The following is a 21,465-nucleotide window of genomic DNA, read 5'->3' on the forward strand; positions in this document are numbered from 1 at the left end:
CTATCTCTCTGTACCCTCACCAGTAGATTAGTAGTGTGTATTACCATTTTATATAAATCTATGTATCTATTTGCCAGTTTGTTAGGTGCAAGGAGTCTCTTGACAAGTTTTCTATTCTGTCCACGCTCCTTCTCCTCTAGAAATGAGAAGGGGTTTCTTTTCTTTTCTTTCTCCCTCCATCTCTCCCTTTAGTTTTAAAAGTAAGTTCTATGCCCAACATGGGACTGAAACTCATGACCCCAAGATCAAGAGTCACATGCTCTACTGACTGAGCCAGCCAGGCGCCCCTCTTACAATTTTCCTAATAAGATTTTCTTTTCTTTAGCTTAATGGTAAGAATATAGTATATAACAGGTATATAAAAACATGTGTTGATTGACTGTTTATGTCATTGGTAAGGCTTTTGGTCAACATTAGGATATTAGTAATTATGTTTTTGGGGGAGCCAGTTATATGTGGATTTTTGATTATGCAGGGGTCAGCCCCCCAATCTCTGTGTTGTTCCAAGGTCAACTGTATTAACATTTAGGGAACTAGTGATATGTGGCTGGTTTACAAAAGTTCACCCAGATTCCCTGTAGAATGCAGGAGTCTTCATCCTTTGAATGCCTTCTATCTCTAAAGACTCTAAATTTTGAAATTTGGAGCTAGGGAATATATTGTCCCATAGAAATAATGTTATACATACTGTTAGGTTTCTAGACTAGCCTACAGAGATAAATGAAATACTCTTAAATGCAATATAAAATAGAAGACGAAGAACAACCCATCAAAAGTAAGGAACCAGAAATTGAAAAATTCCCTAGGTCTTATGTCAGTGTGGTTTCTTAAGGACTTGTAGCAGCACCAGCTGGAGTGGTTAAACGTAGAAATTCTTGGGCCCCACTCCTGACCTACTGACTCAGAATTTGAAAAGGGGTCCAGAAATCTGTATTTTAATAAACTCCTTAGGTATTTGGGAATCTTATGCCCAAGTGCTGACTTTTGAGAGTAACAGTAGTAGGTACCAACAATAAGAATTGCTACTTTCATCGAACACTTATTAGATGCTAGTAATTAGTCAAAATTCTTTTTTAAGGGTTATTTATTTATTCATGAGAGACACACAGAGAGAGTGGCAGAGACATAGGCAGAGGGAGAAGCAGGCTCCCCATGGGGAGTCCAATGTGGGACTCGATCCTAGGACCCCGGGATCTTGGCCTGAGCTGAAGGCAGAGGCTCAACCAGGTGAGCTACACAGGTGCCTCTGGTCAAAATTCTTAATATATATTCCCTTGTTTAACCTCAAACAACATGATCAGGTTGAGACCCTTTTTATTCCCATTTTACAGATGGGGGAACTGAGTCACAGAGTAGTAAAGAGAGAACCACTGTTCTAGCCTTACAGCCACTTCACAGGTGACATATAGGTGCCTGGAGTTTTGATACTTTTAGGGACCTGCTCCCAAAAAAGTGCTCAGACCAAATTTTCCTCTGCTCCTTTGGTCTGGCCTGATCCAGTTCATCACATATTCACCCAAAGTGAAGTGGAATAATGGTGGGACGAGGGAGAGGTTGGGTGCTTCCCATCAAGGCAGAAACAGTAGGAAGGATATAAAAGAAGGGGTCTTCTGTCTGAGGTGGGGGCACTGGGCTCTGCTCCTCTAGCTCCTAGGAGAGCCCAGGACTGGAGCAGTCCAGGCAGGCACTGATGAATCTCAACTGCCTGCTCATTAACCAAAAGGTCAAGTAAGAACCAAGGCGGGAAGCGGCAGGGAAAGGGGCTTACTTTGTCACCATCAGGAGGGATCCCTTGTTCACTCATCCATCCATCCATCCACAAACTGAGGTCCTACTATGTACTAGGCAGTGCAGTTCTATTTACTGGGGTTATGAAAATGAGACGAAGACAGTTATTGTCCTCAAAGAACTCACAAATCCCAAAGACACGTATAGCTAAAGGCCCAGAAACCTATGCCAGCTTGATCCCTTTGAACACCTGAGAGTAGTTTGGTCCCCAATTGATGTCAACTGGAAGGGATCTCAGTGAGTGAAACCCAAGTTGGGGACTACCTGGATGTGCATGCATCACATGCCAACCTTCATTTCCCTCTTCAATTTCTGTGACTGGGTTTTTGCCTTAGGGACTCAAATATTCTAGGGATACCCACAATAAATAGAAACCATCTGAGAAACGTGGCAAGGCAGGTAAAGAAAAAGTCATCAATGGAGGAAAGCTTTCATGTAACATTAGTCTTTTAAAACAGTAGTCAGACATATGCAGCTTTTCAACTTCTCATTCTTATGGATTCAAAGTTCAAGTCCAGGTGGAATTTTGTGAAGGTATGGGGGCAAGTGAGAAGTGGCTGGGTTTTGAGAACAAAGGCAGGCTGCAGCATGTATAAAGACAATCTAGAATGATGTGATTTGGGACTTCCTCTGTTGTCTTGGACCTTTAGATGGAGCCCAGAGCTAAGGCCAACAGGAAGTAAGCAGCACCAAGACTGCTAGAAAGCTGCCAGACCATTCCCCTAGGGCTTGGAAAAGGCAGCCCAGATGGTCCTTCCTTAAACACACTAATGCCCTATTCTGCCTAACAGAGGCAGAAACCTGGAGTCTGTAGGAGTCACAGGATGAGGACAATGAGTATTGGATCTCCCCTTCATTCCTGTTGGGGAGAAAGGCAGAGGGAGCGGCCTTCTTCCTCATGCCAAGTGAAGGATGGTGAACACTCCAAGACAACCAACCAGGTGCAGAAGCTGGAGGTCCAGTAGCGAGAGCTCACTGGCTCACTCTCGGGAGGGATCTTCGCTGAGGCACGGCAACTTATGAGGCCCATCTTGGTGCACCAGGTCAGAGCCCTTTGTGAGACAGAGTCCTTGGGGCAGCTTGACAGGGTGATGTTTGTGATCCCAAGTGAAAAGACACTGATGGGGATTCCTGGGTGGCTCAGCGGTTTAGCACCTGCCTTTGGCCCAGGGCGCGATCCTGGAGTCCCGGGATCGAGTCCCACATCAGGCTCCCGGCATGGAGCCTGCTTCTCCCTCCTCCTGTGTCTCTGCCCCTCTCTCTCTCTCTGTCTATCATAAATAAATCTTAAAAAAAATAGAAAAGACACTGATGCCTGCCTCTCTCCTGGCCGGAGACCACTTGGGGTAGCTCCTACCAGCAGAGTGAGGCCAGTGATAGGGCAATCCATACTTGTAGTGTATGTGTGTTTTCTGTGAGTCAAGGAGCTGCCTCAGAGTATGATCTAGCTGCAGTCATCTTGACACAAGAGGGCTACCTCCATGGAGCAAAGGGACCTGGAAGTAAGTAGCTTTGGGCTAACACTTGGGTGCAAGAGCTGAGAGGGTGCTGCCAAGGCCAGCTCTGGAGTACACTTATGATGTGGAACCCAGGACGCAGCCAACATCTGACGCCTGCAACATCAAGTGCATCGATAGCCAAAAGGGCCTTGGCTGCCTGTGGGATGGGATTCTGGAACGTATAGTTTAAGGGCTGCTTCCTCTTTTCCATGACCAGACTCTTGAGTTTTTTGACATTCAGTAATAGCACCTCACAGGGGGCTGAGTACACGGGAGATGTTTAATACACATTTCTTTAAAAAATAAAGGTGTGTTTGAGCTGGTGCATAGGAACTGTAAATAGGTATTTAAAAATAATTTCAGAGTGACATAAAAATAAACAGACTGGGAATACTTCTTTCTTAGCTTGTTTCTTTAGGAACCAGATATCATTGATCTTTGGTCCTTCTTGCACAGTTAAAAACTTTCCCTCAAAATTAAGAAACCTGTTTTGACCATATTTCTTTTTTGATGTGTGTTTCAAGGCCAAGTGACTTCATCAGATTTTCAAGGTAGAAGAGGACCAACATGATTCAGCTCCTCCACTTTTGTTTTTAAGGTAATCTGCTTCTTCAGCTTCTCCATCTTAAGGAAAAAGCTGAGGTCCAGTGAGATAAATGTCACATTCAGGGTTCTGCAGCCAGAGCAGCAGGGACTAGACTGTGAACTGATGTGTCAGCCTTTCTCTCATACTGGATTTCCTTGGCTTGTATCAGATTTCAGAAATACACCAAGTCTTTGGCCAGGGAGACACTGTTAGCAAATATCTGGAGAAAGAACTGTAGAGAATGCTATTTATAGGTTGTAGGAAAAAAATATATTAAATGTGATGTGAAAGATATAAGCCAATCAACCAGAAGCCTTGCCCTGTTAAAGAATGCTGTAATTCTATATTCATTTCCTGGCCAGATAGTATGTATTTTAGGCTTTGTGGCAGTCAGGACTCTGTCAACCACACAGCCTTGCTGTTGATTCAAAGGTAGCTATTAACAATCCATAAGTGAATGGACATGGCTGTGTTTCAATAAAACTTTATTTACAAAAGCAGGTGACTGGCTGCATTTGGCCCAAGCGTTGTAGTTTGCCAACATCTGCTCAAGAAGCTTAAGTTCACGGTGGATTGAAAAGGAAAAATATATTTCCTTCTGGTATTTGGTTTCCTGAAATTTGAAGATATCAAGTGTATTTGTTTTTGAATTCTCTTTTTTTCTTTTAAAGTTTTTTTTTTTCTGAGAGAGAGAGAGAGAGAGAAAGAGAGAGAGAGAGAAAGCATAATGGGGGGGGGCAGGAAGAGGGAGATAGTCTTGAGAACCTGGTGTAGACCCCGATGTGGGGTTCGATCTCATAACCCTAACATCATGGCCTGTGCCAAAAATCAAGACTCGGATGTTTAACAAACTGAGCCACCCTGGTGCTTCTTAAGTTTCTAATTTCAGTTAACATGCAGTGTTATAATAGTTTCAGGTGTACCATACAGATTTCAACAGTTGTACACATCACCTGGGGCTAATCACAGGGCCCACCTCAATCCCCCTCCCCTATTTTACCCATTCCACTGCCCACCTCACCTCCAGTAACCTTCAGTTGGAAGATAATATAATGTATTTGTAAAGCTGAGGTGTAGAAGATAAGGCAGAGGGAGAGAAGAATGTTAATAAATTATCCCTAGAGAGAAAACAAGAATGAATCTGTTACTGTTTTCCCTTTCCAATGAAGTTACCCAACTTCAGCACTTTTTGTTAACACACACACACACACACACACACACACACACAGCCAAAATGAGGAAATGTGAACAGCTGCAAGGGGAACAGACTATTTCACACTGTCCCAGACAGGCCATTCTCTGCTTGTCTCTGGCACTGGGTCAGATATGACCACACACAACTATATGGACAGCTTAATCTTTCTGTCTTAAGAAATATAAGCACAGTTCTGTTAGGAGGGCACACTTCTATATTTGAGATGGGCTATTTTAAACAGAGCAGACTAAAGTTGGTGGTAATATTAAATTCAACTCTCCTGAGATTGTACTTTCAAACATAAGGATGAAATCAATTAAGATGTCACTTTTTATTTACATTCAACACATTAAATCAAGTTTCCTTTTTTTTTTTTTAAAAAAAAACATACTCCATCATATCTCATGTTCTTCTGGTTTCTAGTCCTCAAATAGAAGCTTTTCTTTTGCTCTCAGTTTATACGCAGCATTTAGCAAGTTCAACATTTAAAACGCAATGGTTGGCAGAGAACCATAAAGTTACTATCACTGGCTTATATATCCCGCTAACTTTATTTTTTTATTTTTATTTTTCTTACATATTTTAATTTAAATTCAATTTGCCAACATACAGTATAACACCCAGTGCTCATCCCATCAAGTGCCCTAGCTAACTTTAGCAGAGAGAAAACCAAACCTCAGGACCAGAATGTGTATTGGTTAGGATAAGAGTATAGCTTTTGCAATAATGAATGGGTTTGTAGAGTTGCAGGGAACTCTGCTGAAGTTCATTAGCAACCACCCTCTAGCACTTAACTTCAAAGAGACTGAAGAAGCTCCCTGCTGGAAAGGAATTCAAGTTTTCAAGAGTCAAATGTTTAGCTGCCAAGTATGTAATGAAATGTGTCTGCGATCCTAGTAAAACAGATAAGAGTGTTCATGAGTTTCCACTGCAAAACAATAATGGGAATTGAAATGACTTGCTCTGGAAAGAGTGTGTCTTATTAAGAGTTTTCTTTACAGTTTGTGAGTTGTCTGTGAAGAAGCTGGGTGATTAGAAACAAATCTCAACATCACTTCTTTTCAGTAAACCTAGCAGATCAGCTAGTGATATCCAACAGTATAGTATTTTTTATTTATTTATGATAGTCACCCAGAGAGAGAGAGAGAGAGAGAGAGAGAGAGGCAGAGACATAGGCAGAGGGAGAAGCAGGCTCCATGCAGCGAGCCTGACGTGGGATTCGACCCCGGGTCTCCAGGATCGTGCCCTGGGCCAAAGGCAGGCGCCAAACCGCTGCGCCACCCAGGGATCCCTATAGTATTTTTTAGAAATACATTTGAGGGCAGCCCGGGTGGCTCAGCGGTTTAGTGCCGCCTTCAGCCCAGGGCATGATCCTAGATTTCTGGGATCGAGTCCCATGTCCGGCTCCCTGCATGGAGCCTGCTTCTCCCTCTGCCTGTGTCTCTGCCTTTCTCTGTCTCTCTCATGAATAATAAATAAAATCTTTTTTTAAAAAAGAAATACATTTGAAATCTGGCAAATTGTGAGGGAAAGGAGATTCATTACAAAAATGTAAGGAACTAATATTCAACTACTGCACTGGAGCTGATTTTATAAAGTCAGAGATTGAAGAAAATCTCCCGAGATCTAAACATCTACTTTTCCTGCTCAACTTTATACATCAACTTGCTGTCTTTAGGTTAGAAATAGGAAAATGCTCTTCCAAAGATCTTTGGCATCATCAAGACACAGTCCAAACTAGGAGAAGAGCAGTGTATTTAATAGTGGTCTGGAGACTGGGTAAAGAATATACTTTTGTTTTATTTGCATACTATCCCTCCACAATTTGTGCTTCATGCTAACTTTCCCTTTGAAAGGTCAGAAAACATATAAATAGCCAAATTTTATAAATCTTAAACTAAACTTCTCAACTAAAAAAGAAAAAAAAATGTCAAATCCACAAACCTAGTGACTGTAATAAAATGAGCAAGAGTTTCACTCCAGAATTTAGATTTGCCCTGGAGAAAGGTTCAGGCTGCTCTCACTATTATGGCTCAGGTTATTTTGGGTAATTAAAGTTAGAAATAGGTATCTGATGGACTGTATATTGTATTCTGTGCCCAATAAGAATGTTCCTGGAAGCCCTTGAGTCAGATGTCCTAGGAAAACTTTAGCCAATTGGTATAGCAGTGAAATGCTAAATGAAGCTTTAGAAAATCATGATGGGGGTATACATCCTTACCTGAAGTCATAAGAAGGGGCCCACCTGACTTAGTAATATGCTACTGTAGCTAAATTAATTATGAAAATTTTCTTCTGACGGCAAAAAGGAAACTGAACAATCAGTTCATATAGGCCACTTCAAGAGCTCTTGAGAGGGCCGCACAGTACTTTGGATTCTGATAGTGAAAGTACCCCAAAGGAAGGCCTCATTTGGTTTAGGTTTTAGTTGTCTGTATACAGAGCTGCTTTTGTTTCAAGCCCATTAGAACATCTCACTTCTGGGGATTTATTTTTGAAACCAAGAAATTAAGACTTGCTTGACCTCTTAGTTCAGTCTAAAAAGACTGTTCCCCCTTTGGTGGCCTAACAATATAGGCCACTGTGGCAGATTCTGGGCAATTGGCAGCTCTTTCTGAGAAACTCAAGCAGTGGCCTCAGATGACCTAACATGACTTTTCTGTCAGCCGTTTTCAGCTGGCATATAACTCTAAAATTAAGCCCAGCAAGAAACAAATCATAATGCCTATTATTGAGCAAGCAAGAGAAAGTATAAGGAAAAACCACTAGTTTGATGAGGTAGGTGGCTTTATTTTGCTTTTACTCAAGCCTTCTGAAATAGGGCACTTTTTAATATCAGATCCAAGAGTCTGCCCACCTGTGAGAAATTTCACTAGGGTATGAATTTCTTTTCCATTAAAATAGTAACATTAAAAAAGTGTTGGAGCCTCATTTCTTTTTTAATTTTTTAAATTTATTAAAAAAATTTTTAGAGTGTGTGTGCATGTGTGAGCACTCATGAATTGTGGGGAGGGGCAGAGGGAGAAGCAGACTCCTTGCTGAGCAGGGAACCCGATGTGGGGCTTGATCCCAGGACCCCTGGGATCATGACCTGAGCTGAAGGCAGATTGCTTCACTGACTGAGCCACCCAGACATCCCAGAATCCCAGAAGCCTCATTTCTTAATGTGCTGTTCTGATGCATCTAGAATATTTAAATGATATTTAACTTAATGAATATCTTATTATTAATTTGCTGTTTCAAAAGAAAACATTTATATCAGGTGTGTCACATTGTATGTAATCACTAAGGTAATATGATTTTTGACTCATGATAGGACTTTCACTTTGCATAGGTAATCACTAAGCATGTGTATGAGTAGTTGTAGCAAAAATAAATTTCTGTTGTGGCAAGTTAAAAGAGAACAAAAGAGCTTGGCAGAAAAGGTTTTAATGAGACAATGTTAGAAAGGACACAAAGAGAAGAAAGCAGCTATGCCATTGGATTATGAATGGTGAAGCCAATCCTATCAAATATTCTTCAAGTGAGCATATCACATTCCTTTCTGGGGGAAAACTCCTCCCTTCCTTGAGAGGAGCATGAAAAAGAATCAGTGCTTGTTGCACTTTGATGGTTATTTGAACATTCCTTTGCCTTCTGGTAAAGTTGACTATAGTGCTATAAAAAGAGAGTGGCACTCAGTGGGAAACACAGGGACGAGGGACAAACTGATTCATTATTCTTGGTATTTCAGAGTAAATTCCAATCCCTGTTTTCAGAAGTAATTCATCTGAACAAATAAGGGAACCAGAGATTCCTGTAGTTAATCATACTTTCCTTGAAAATCACACATTCCTTTCACAAAGATGTAGAACAGAGGAGCTAACTTGGAGCCCACACAGAACAACTGACAGGGGGATGGAGGAAAGGCTGAATACTCTCCTACTAGACAGCTTTATTTTTGAGAATTTGGTTTTTCCTATTATATAATTATCTATTGTAAAGCATCGATATTGGATGAATAAAAAATGTGGTATATACATACAATGGTATAGTTTTCAGCCTTTATTTTTTAAAAAAGATTTTATATATTTGAGGGAGAGAGAGAGAAAGAGAGTGACAGAGAGTGCATGAGCGGGGTGGGGGGACAGAGGAAGAGGGAGAAGCAGGCTTCCCACTGAGCAGGGAGCCCAATGTGGGGCTCGAACCCAGGACCCTGGGATTATAACCTAAGCTGAAGGCAGCCTCTTAACTGATTGAGCCACCCAGGCACCCAGTTTTCAGCCTTTAAAAGGAAAGAGATTGTGATACATGCATGCTATAGCGTGGGTGAACACTGACTATATACTATGTTAGGTGTAATAAGCCAGTCACAAAAGAAAAAGTATAGTATGAATCCACTTAAATGAGGTATCCACACTAGTCATGTTCATTGAGATAGAAAGAAGAATGGTGGCTACCAGGGGCTGGGGAGAGAAGGAGTTGCTGTTTCATAGGTGCAGAGTTTCAGTTGCAGAAGCTGGAAGCAGTTCTGGAGATGGATGGTGTTAATGGTTGTGCAATAGCATGAATATACTTAATATCACTGAACTGTACACTAAAAATGGTAAGTCTGTGTTATGTATATTTTACCACAGTAAAAAGACAAAAAAATGGAATGTCAAATCTGTTAAAAAGCTGTGAACTTTGGGAAATGATGAAAATGTATCTGCATGTAGAAGAAATGAATATCTAAACATGTTGCTGAGAAGGTACTCCTCCTTTATTGAAAAATATATACAATTATGTAACTCATAGTGTTTTTAAATAAAAAAGATAATTTGGACTTCTTTCATGAGGCATAGCCATGTATTGGTTAATAAAAATAGTTCCTTGGACAGAAAAAACAGATTTAGCATTTTTAAGTCAGTAAGTGGTAAATTTGTAGCCAGAATGTGAGATATTGAGGAAGAAATCAGTGTGATGACCCTATAAAATCTACTAGGATGACCCCTTCACAGTAGGCTTGGGGGACTGCTCAGGGCAGGCAGTTTGGCTTTGCTGGGTTGGTGTCAGGACACAGGGACAACTCTAGGAGACCAGAAAGTGCTGTTGTAGTCAGAATGATAGATTAAAGGAGTCAGAGTACATTATGACATTCCCAGTATACTATAACCCATAGCACATGGAAGGAACTTCCAACAGTGCTGGACTTTAATACAGAAAGGGTAAAATAGATTTTTTTTAAAGTGAAAGGGAATTCCTTCTCATTTTTTCACTTTTGAAAGCTTTATTGGGGTATCACTTCTAAACTGCATCATCTGTGCAATGTAAGTGTAGAGTTGGATGACGGCAATTAAAAAAGTTGTACAACCATAATCTCAATACAGTTTTAAAACCGTTCTTTCATCCCCAAGAGTTCCCTTGTGCTGAATCTAAGAACTCTCTGCCTAACCCAAAGTAATGAAGATTTACTCCTACATTTTCTTTAAAACTATTATTTTAAGCTTAAAATGAATCTATGATCCATCTTGTGGAAATTTTTTGTGTGGGGTGTGAAGTAAGGGTCTAAGTTCATTTCTTTGCATATGGATATCCAAATGCTCTAGCATGTTAAAACAACAACAAAACACCACTATCCTTTTTCCACTGAATTGCCTGGACTCCTTTGCTGAAAGTCAACTGGCCATGAATGGGAAGGTTTGTTTGTTGGTTGGTTTCTTTCTTTTCAAAGATTTTATTTATTTTAGAGAGAGAGAGAGAGAGAGAGAGAAACAGAGATAGCAACAGAGAGTACAAGTGGGGAGGTGAGGGAGAAACAGGCTCCCCACTGAGCAGGGAGCCCAATGTGGGGCTTGATCCCAGGACCCTGATCATGATCTGAGCCAAGCAGACACTTAACCGACTGAACCACCCAAACACCTCAGGAAGGTTTGTTTCTCAACTCTATTCTGTTTCACTGATATATATGTCTGTCCTTACACCAATACTGTGCTATTTGCATTACAGTAGCTTTGTAGAAAGCTTTGAAATAGTTCCCCAACTTTGATCTTCTTTTTTCAAAATTGTTTAGGCATTTCCATATAAATTTTAGGATCAGCTGGTCAATTTCTTAAAAAAAAATCTGCTGAGATGTTGACAAGGACTGTCTTGAATCTATAGGTCAATATAGGGAAAACTGTCCCCATAACAATACTGTCTTCCAATCCCACAATCTCTCTCCATTTACTGAGACCTTTACTTTCAGCAGTATTTGTAGTTTTTAGTATATGAGTCCTATGCTTCCTTTGTTCAATTCACTAAGTATTTTATTCTTTTCAATGGTACTGTATTTCCTTCATTTTATGTTTATATGATTTGCTGCTCATATGTAGAAATTATGGTTAATTTTTGTATATTGATCTTATATCCTACAGTCTTGCTAAACTTGCCTATTAGTTCTAATAGATTTTTCTAACAACTCCTTAGAATATATCTCTGTGAGAAGATGGCTTTACATCTTCCTTTCTTACCTGCATACCTTGAATTTGTTTTTCATGTTGTAATGCACTTGCCAGAACCTCCAGCATAATATTGAATAGAAATGGTAAGAGCAGACAATCCTTACTTTGTTTCTGGCTAAATTTGTTTTCTATTGCTGCTTAATGAATGGCCATATACCTAGTAGCCTTTTTTTGGGGTTGCTAAATTTATTGATATTTTCTTAGAATGAAGAAAAATACTTTGAAAATATTCAGGATATATACTATTTCTGGTTCTCTTTACCCTAGGAATTTTGTGTCATGTACTAATTTTCCACAGACACTAATACTTGGGTATGCTGATAGCGAGGGGAGTTTTTGCCCATCCAGCTAGAATCAGTGGAATGAGAGACCCCTATATCCACAGTGAGCAGCAGTGCACTTCAGTTTTCAGCCCTAGGAGGCAAGTGGCACAAAGGTCACGCCACTGGCCCACTACCCAGCTGGTTTTTCATATTTGCTGAAGCTCATGCTTAAGGCTAGAAGGTACGCTGAGAAGGTCCCAGTAATTCAGCTTCTGAAAATCCTCAGGCCTTAATATTCTACACATTGAAACCTAACTTAACTGGACTACAAATTCATGGGAAATTTAGCTTTGGCATTTCCTGACTGGTAATCTATTTAAACATCCAAACCTAACAGTCTATCAACTTACTTCTCAAACCCCAAATTGCTGGAAAACATCATTGCAGAAGTTCCATTTTTCCCCCTTTAGGAAACTTCTGAGTTCTAAAAATATGCTGTTCCCAAATAGGACTACTAATTTAATATCATCTCCAAAAAAGCAAAATAGTAAATCAAGAGTTGTAGTTTTCCAGTGCTGGATAAAAAAAAACCTCTCTCCCTAAACGGTAAAAGACTATAGTATGTCAGTAGTACAAAATATGGAGGATTTCAGACATTGATTTATTTCTAATGGAGTATCATTATCAGTTAATATCAGTTAACCTATAATAAGAATTTAAATATAAGTCAATATATGATTTATTTCTAATGCAGTATCATTATCAGTTAATATCAGTTAACCTATAATAAAAATTTACATATAAGTCAATATAAAAAGTGTGAAGTTGCTACTGCAGTGATTTTCTGCTTTATTAATCTAATCGCAAATTAAACAATTTTAGGACTTCTCACAAAAATAATTAGGTGGGGCTTCGCATTTACTATGTAAACAGCAGTGTGTAACGAATGCTAACAGCTGTTTAGAGGTATGACAGATTGGTGGGTGAATGTTTAAAGCTAGTTGGCAAAGTCTGGCAGAGAGAGAGAGAAATGCGTCATTTAACAATGTTTTATAACACTGTTGACTTACAAAGTAAACATTTATTCTGTAACAGGAAAATTTCTACAAGATATTGAGAAGACCAAGAATCACCACCAAATAACATTTGCAAAATGCTTTATAACTGAAATATTCTCTTGATTTTTTAGTCCAAAAATGCATCTGTCATCAGACAATCCAATGTATTGCATACAAGCTGCAACCCAGAACTCACTCAAAATATCATTAAAAGACATAAGTACACCTTAACACCAATTCCCAAGAAAGCTTGCTTAACAAGTGACCGGGTAACATTTCATTATTTTGTATTAAATTTGGGTAACTTACTCTCATACCTGAATAATCAATTCAGGGCAAAATCAGTTATCTATTGGTACTGGGCTGAATATTCTCTCTTCAAAATTCATGTCTTCCTGGAGCCTCAGAATGTGACCTTATTTGGAAATAGAGTCTTTGAAGATGTAATAGATGTCAATAAGATGGGGTCATACTGGATTAGGGCAGGCCTTAAGTTGAATGACTGGTGTGTCTTTATAAGAAGGCTGTGTAAAGACACAGAATCACACCCATACAGAGAAAAACACCATGTGAAGTTGGGGGCTGAGACTTGCAGGATGCATCTATAAACCAAGGAACCCACAGAGATTGCAGGCAACTACCAGAAGCTGGAGCAGGTATGGAAGGAGTCTTCCTTGGAGCTTTTGGAGTGAGTATGGCCTGTGCTGACACATTGATTTGGGACTTCTGGCATCCCGAACTATGAGAATGGATTCTATTATTTTAAGACACCCAGTTTGTGACACGTTGTGACCGCCTCAGCAAACTCATACACATGCCAAACTGCATTTTACTAAAGTTGAACTGTATATTTTATGCACATACTATCTCTGCACCAGTGCTTTTAATTTATGAAAGTAGACATATGGACCAAGCTGGACCAAACATGGCCCCTCATCATGCCTCTATTTCTCCCCACAAAATGAGGAGTGGCATATGTGTGCCAGGTAGAACTGGTTGGGGAGCAAGCATTTAGAAATTTCTGGATCTGTTTCTTTTTTTCTAATTTCTCACTACAGATTAAATGAGATGTGTTTTACTAGAATTCAAATCAGAAAGCGTTTCCCTTCTCAGTGCAACCACAGTATTTCTCCTTTTGTTTTAATGTATATTCTTTCCACACCAGATGTTTTGTTTCCTTCAAATTCTAATAATATTTCTTTGCATTTTTAGATTATTTTAAAGGCATGACTTAGAAAAACATAAAGTAATAGATGATCCTTAGTCTCCTATAGGAACTTAATCCTGTTTCTTTTTGTCAGTTTAAAAATGATGACCTCAAACCTAGCTGTTTAGAGTGTTGTTGAATGAACAGGAATTATTTAAATATAATAGATATTTCATAAAATGGCTCAGTGGGATTAAGTGACAATCAGTCCATGGCCCACAAAATGATGCTACTAGGTGTCACTACTTGGAATCCTTACAAAAAGAACCAGTGCTGATTCTGTAAAACAAAATGATTCCAATCTAAGCATGGACTATGGAACATTAGAAGGAAGAGAAATGAATTGAGAAAAAGCTTTTCAAACTTTGACCAGAGTTGGTCATACCATGTTCCTTTTTACTAAGTATTTAAGTCTTAAAAATTGTTTTAATGGTTAGATTTCTCTATTTGGCAGCTACCTGAATACTTCATTGATTATATTATTGAAATGGAGTCTGTTAGTTCTGAGACAAGAGCTGAATGAACTATATTTATGAGCTGTAGATCACGAGAGCATGTTCTAATGACAGCTTAGGTCATTCATGATGATTAAGCTTTTCCTTGAAGGATGGGTCAGTTTGGGTCTTCACAACCTAGCACTGCCCAGGGACGGCCTTACAGTCAGGTCATCTCGGTGGCAGGAAAAGGGGGGGGTGTCTGGGGTTCACGTGTAGTACTCATGTGCAAAATTCTGCAGACATGGTGTCTTTTTACTGGGCAAAGCTCCTTCTCAGTCCCCTTGCTCCTTTTCTAATTGAGATGTACTGACAAGGCAGATGCTGATACTGCAGACACTTTTCGTTTATAATCTGTACGAATCCAAAAGAACTTTAACATGTTTTTCTTGACTAAAATCTAAGAATCTCTTCTGAAGTTGCGACAATGTTGACCCAAGAACAGAGCAGTTATTCAAAACACATGTTTTCAGTGAGGTCTGAAGAGCTTAGCATTGGGCAATAAGTGGTGGCCTGGCTCAGTTCCTAAGTCCAGTCTGCGTCTGAGTATCTGCCCCTCCTTGTAGAAGCTAGAGATGTTCTTGCATTTCCCCTGCAGTCTCAAGCTGGGTGTGCACAGATACCTTGTTACACTAGCCAAAAAAATACAACCGTGAAAACCAATTTGGGCTTGTCTGAAACTTTAACTCTGTTCCCGATCTAAAAGGTCAGTGGATCTTAGCAATGACCTAATAACCATTGACTACACTGACATAAACCAGATCTCCATGCTCTGCTGCAGCTTCCTTCGAATTTCCCACTTGCTAGTTTAGTAAAGGGGAGAACTTTTGTGGGAAATTCACATCAGCAAAAACCTTCTGCATTATATGAAGCAAAGACAGACAACAATAGATATTTAGCCAATGAATAAAGAAGACAAAGGAATGTTAAGAACTCTGCATAAAATAGAATGAATTTCAAAGGCCTGAGGAAAGTAACAGTTATTTGAAATTAAACTTCTCTGAAAATGTCCTCAAATTACGTAAGATAAAGAGAAAACTCATTTTTTATCCTTCTAAGTAAAGCACAACTGACAAACATAATTGTCATATATTTAAAGTGTACAACGTGAGAATTTGATGAATGTGTATACTGTGAAAGGACTCCACAAACAAGTTTATTGACACATTCTTCACCTCATATATTTAACTTTTTTTTTGGTAAGAACACTTAAGTTCCTTTTTATTCTTTTTTTTTTTTGAGAGAGAGAGAGAGAGAGAGAGCGCGAGCATGTGTGCATATATGGGGCGGCAGAGAGAGAGGGAGGAGAGAGAATCTTAAGCAGACTCCATACATAGCATGGAGCCCGACACAGGGCTTGATCTCATTATCCTGAGATCATGACCTGAGATGAAACCAAGAGTTGGATGCCCAACAGACTGAGCCACCCAGGCACTCCATGACAACACTTACTGTCTTAGCAGACTTCATTATATAATACAGTATTATCAACTATAGTCATTATGTTATATATTAGACCCTCAAACCTTACTCAGCATATAAGTGAAAGCCTGTATACCCTTTTACCAACCTCTCCTCCTTTCCCATACCTCTAGCCTAGGGTAACCATGATTCTACGGTTTCTAGGAGATTGACTTTTTTTTTTTTTTTAAAGAATCTGCATGTAAGTGATATCATGCAGCATTTATATTTCCCTGTCTGGCTTATTTCATTTAGCACATTTTAAAACTACGTTTCCTAGCTCTCTTGCAGCTAGGTAGGCATGTAACTAGTACTTGCCATTGAAATATGGGCAAAGGTGATATAGTCTATTTCCAACCATGGCTCTGCGAAATTCTCCATTTTGTTCATCTGCTGCTGGGTACAAATGATGCAGTGGAAGATTCCAAAACCCTGGGAGATGGCAGAACCACCCAGTGGAAGAGGCCTGGATCCCTGAATGACTGTGTGGAAGAACCACCCCACCCCCACCCCCACTCCAATCTACAGGACTGTGATGTGAGGAGGAAACAAATGTTTATTCTTTTAAGTCACTCAAATTTTAGGATTTATAGCATATAATGCTATAGTAGTTGGTCAGGCCTGATTAATACAGACACTATAAAAAAAGCCAAACTAATTTTTAATATTTGATAAGTAATTTGATTTGATTGTATTTCTGGAAAGAGGCAACTGTAGGTTACCTACAACTGCATAGTGTGAAGTTGAAACGTAATGCAATGCTCTTAGCTTAGCTTTTCCCAAACTGGTCCTCACCAACATGAGAGGACTATGAATAAAGTTCTGTGCCTAGAGTTTGAGAAATGCTATCAAAGTCAATCCAGTTTCTTTGCTGGGATATCTCAGAGTTGGTAATATGCTAATATCAACTGTGAATCTGTATAGAAGAATAAAGAATGTAGCATCTCCCTAACTGATTTAGTCAGTAAGTAATTTAACCCATACATTTAGGATCTACTCCCTTCCTCCTCCATGGCAATGCCGGTCACTATCTCCCAGAGCAATGTTCCACAGAATACATTCTGTGGAACATTGCTTTAGTGTAATTTGTGTCCTATGGTGGATTTATGAGAGTTACCACCAAAAAGTCCTAGGTACCTCAACACAAATAACATTCTCTTATAAAGGGATGGTTTTCTTGTAAAAAGACTAACATATACTAGCAGACTACTATGTACTAAGAAAATTTTCACTGCTCAAGTCAACCAAGTTACCTAAGAAAGGTATTTTACTTAGAATATGACTGAAATAATGGCAGATGTGAACTCTTAGCTTCTGATTTTTCTTTGTATCTCAAACTGCTGTCAGTAGAGTCTGTCATATTTAATGATGGCACATATTCTTATAGTTAAGAAGACTGAGTCTATGAAAACCAGCATTGTTAACTATGAAATGTGTTCATTGCACAGTATCTTATTTGCTTTTCTCTCTCTGATACTCATGCTTCAGGTACGGTGTTTTAAAACATGGTTAGAGCAACAAAAAGTAATCACAGCTGGATTTTCTAATAGAAACACTTACACAGAGATACATACATAATTCTTTTTATGGTGACTTGCTATGTTGAATTGCATTTGTGCTATATATACTTTATTTCAGTTATGAATCTATAATGGATGATTTCCTACATATCTCAGACTTGAGACTGTAAACAGACTGTTATGATGGATGTCTGGAAACTCATGTAAAGTAAAAAAGGTAAACTAAATATTCAATTTGCTAAAAATAAATAAATTAAAAAAACTCAGACTGATAGACTTACATCTAGTAGTGTGTGGAGATGCTGATCCTGGAAAACACTGTGTAGAAAATCTAAGTCCTTTTCACTGCAGTCTGTAAGTGCGTGAATTTCTTCCAGGCTGTCCAGCACCTGTGAGACTGCTCCTAAGGGGAACAAACAGAAAAGAAACAGCCAGTACAGAAAAAGTCAATGTCAAACTAACCTCAGTCTTGCACTTCAGAACAATGGACCGACAAACAGAACTTCAAAGGTTCATGTCTTTACTGGATAGACTTAAGTGAATTTCATATTACTTTAATGACAGTATTTTTAGTTTCTGCTTGTGACAATGTATTTGTGTGCTTCTCATGTTTCAAAGTACATTCAAGCTGGTCTTACTTGAATTAAGGAAATTAATCAACTATAATCAAGCTACTGGAAGATCTGGGTGCAACAAGTTATACATCAGGAACAGTGTGTCGTTTCTATGACCCCATGATGTTTTAAAATACTACAGAAATAACACAGGTGAGCCTTTCATACAGGTGTATTTCACCAAGAACTAAAGGTAAAGCCAGCTGTAGATCTGAGGGCCAAACCTTCGAAGAATGGGTGCTCCTGCTGAGGAAAGTAGGCTTCTTAGGATTCCCCCCACAAGTAGGCTCCACATCCAGCATGGAGCCCAACGCAGGTCTTGAACTCATGACCCTGAGATTAAGACCTGAGCTGAGATCAAGAGTCAGACACTTAATCGACTAGGCCATTCAGGTGTTCCAGTTTCTTAGGATTTTTAAGGCTCAAACTTAAGTCAGTAAAAATTCCAATGCACTCAATCTCCTTCCTTTACAAAGTCGAGAATCAAATTGTTCTCAACCTGTTGGGCCCTTTTTATTCAAAGACAAAGACACAGGCTGAGCATATTGACACTTTCAAATACCATATTAAATATTAGGGCAAATAATTTTTGCAGGGCAAAGGAAATGGTAGTGCAATCACTTTCTTTAAATTTTGTCTTTTAACCAGGAATCCAGAGAGGTATCAGTAAGGCAAGCTATATACTGGGGAGTAATAAAGTCACTTACACATCTGTAAAGAAATGATTAGCCTATTTTACATACTCTAGAGAAATGTTCACATATATACTCTAGAGAAAGAATGTTCACATATATACTCTAGAGAAAGAATCCAAAGAGGCTAGGCTTCAGAACACTAGTGTTTGTGAAATGCTAACAGTAAGTGCCTCACTGTACATTTAAGTCTTGGATCAGTAGTTTTCAACCAGTGGTGATTCTGCCCCCTAAGGGGACATCTGGCAGTCTGGAGACATTTCTGTTGGTGGTTGTGGTGTGATGGTTTGTATTATTATCATCTAGTGTGGAAGGCCTGGGATGCTATTAAACATCCTACAATGCTCAGGACAGCCTTTTAAAAGAAAAAATTATGCAGCTCAAAATGTTAATAGTGCTGAGGTTCAGAAATTCTGCTTTAGATAATGATAAAAATCTTGAATCTTTCTGTTCTGGAACTCTACACTGTTTCTAATTACTTCTGGTCTTGGACCTCATCCAATTGCATGCACTTACTGGTGAGAATGTAAATGAGTATCACTTTCCCAGAACGCAATCTGGTAACATGTATCAAAGAGCCTTAAAGATGCTCTTGTACTTTGATTCAGTAATTTCATTTACAAAAACCTACGTTAGGGAAAAAATAGGAAATGCAAAAAAAGATTTATGTATGAGGATATTTATCATATAAAATGAGGGAAAATAACAAATAATTAGAGAAAGATTAAATAAAGTACAGAACATCCATATCATGGAATGTATAGCCAATTGGAAATTACTTCTGAAGAATTTTAATGACATAAAGATATCTTCATGATATAAAATTCAAGAAAGCAGAATGTAAAACCATATGAACTGTATATTCCCAATTACGACTGTAGAAAAATACATATACAAACTCAGAAAAAAAACCAGAATGAAATACTTCAAAAGCATAACAGCAGTGATCTTTACTTTCCTATTTATACTTCATTCTGTTCTTGTCTGTATGTTCCAAGTTTTCTACAATAGAAAAAAAGTTGCTATATAAGCAACTGCTTTTTGCAGTAAAGTTTAAATATGTTAATGATTCCCGGTGTAAGGCACAAATCAAGTGGTTATCCACATGGAAATAGTACTGTGGCTATTTTTTTTATTACAAATTTGATTTTTGGAGATAATTGTAGATTTACAAGCAGTTGTAAGAAATAATACAGAGAGATCTCATGTACCCTTTACCCAGTTCCCTTCAATGGCAACATCTTGCAAAACTGATGTGATGTCACAACTGGGATACTGACATTGACACAGGCAAGCTACAGAATATTTCCATCAGCACAAGGATCCCTCATTTGGCCCTTCTATAGTCATCCTCATTTCCTCCTACCCTATCCCCTCCTAACCCCTAGCAACTACTAATCTGTTCTCCATTTCTAGAAGTCTGTCATTTCAAGGATGCTATACTAATGAAACCATCCAGTATGTAATCTTTTGTGATTGGGTTTTTTAACACAGCATAATTCTGGAGAGTCATCCAGATTGTTGTGTGTATCAATGGTTTAATCCTTTTTATTGTTGGGTAGTATTCCATTGCATGGATGTACCAAAGTTTGACCATTCATCTGTTGAAGGGACTGGGGGTACTTACAAATTTTGAATTATGCCCACCAGTCTCTTGGCATTCTTTCACTGAAAATATTAAGTGGATACTAAGTAGGATTAACAAAAAAGGTATAAGGCAGAAGTCAGTCCTCCTTTCCCTTGCTGTTCCTGAAAAGGTATTAACTGAACCCATTTCCCTCTGCCTGCTCTTCTTGTGACTTTTACTGTGTTCTGAGTCGGAAAAAAAACTGGAAATTAGTTCAAAGTCAGCTCTCTCATCATCCCTTACTGAAAGCCTTGTAAAAGAAGAGATGTGAAGAAATTAGTTCCAAATGTCTCACTGAACCCCTGGCCCCAGCACATCCTCAACAGCAGAGTTAAAGGATAGCAGGTTTATAAAGTTACTAAAGCCAGTTCTCAACTTCTGGACTTACAAAACTACAATAACAGAAATATCAATGAAATGTTTTTTGTATGTTAAAAAAATTCAACTGATACCACAGAAACCTAATTATCATTTTCATTCAGTTATCTTAGTGGAATCTTACCTTGTTTCTACCATCTCTACCGGCATGGCTTATGCAGATACATAATCTAGAGGGCAGTTTATGAAAGATGAAAATAAAACCATCTTGTATCTAGTGAATACCAAGATGGCAAGTCTAACCACTGAGAAACAATTCTGGCTGTACCAGACCAGGGCTGTTTCACTTGTTGGTCTGTGAACTCCCAGAGCTCCACATAATTCCTGTACCCTCAGCATACCCCACAGGTTACCCTACATGTGTACTTGTTCACTCTTCTGTGCTGTGAGGTCCTTAAGGCATGTCCATATTTGATTCATTTTAGAACACCCACAAACTATGTATTGAATTAATTAAGTTCTAAAGAAACATAATAATACTAACATGGGCTCCCAATTCTTGAGTGTTTATTATGGGCCATGCATATCCTCAAGACAATGCAGTAAGGCAGATACACTATCAGACCCTTCTAGATAGGGAACTGTGGTTCAGAGAAGTCAAGGAAGGTCATAGCCAGAAGTG

General features: G+C 38.9%; 1 protein-coding gene across 12 annotated transcripts in view; it reads right to left on the reverse strand.

Moving 5' to 3' along the window:
* Window positions 1–21,465, reverse strand: part of CASK (calcium/calmodulin dependent serine protein kinase) — a 350,654-nt gene that overhangs the window by 62,726 nt on the left and 266,463 nt on the right. For all 12 annotated transcript variants that reach the window (XM_038587210.1, XM_038587220.1, XM_038587216.1 and 9 more), the window contains one exon: window positions 17,814–17,935. In XM_038587210.1, coding sequence (XP_038443138.1) covers window positions 17,814–17,935 — 122 coding nt within the window. The remainder of the gene's footprint in view (window positions 1–17,813; window positions 17,936–21,465) is intronic.

The sequence above is a fragment of the Canis lupus genome, chromosome X, assembly GCF_011100685.1.
Source record: "Canis lupus familiaris isolate Mischka breed German Shepherd chromosome X, alternate assembly UU_Cfam_GSD_1.0, whole genome shotgun sequence".
Taxonomy (NCBI): Eukaryota; Metazoa; Chordata; class Mammalia; order Carnivora; family Canidae; genus Canis; species Canis lupus.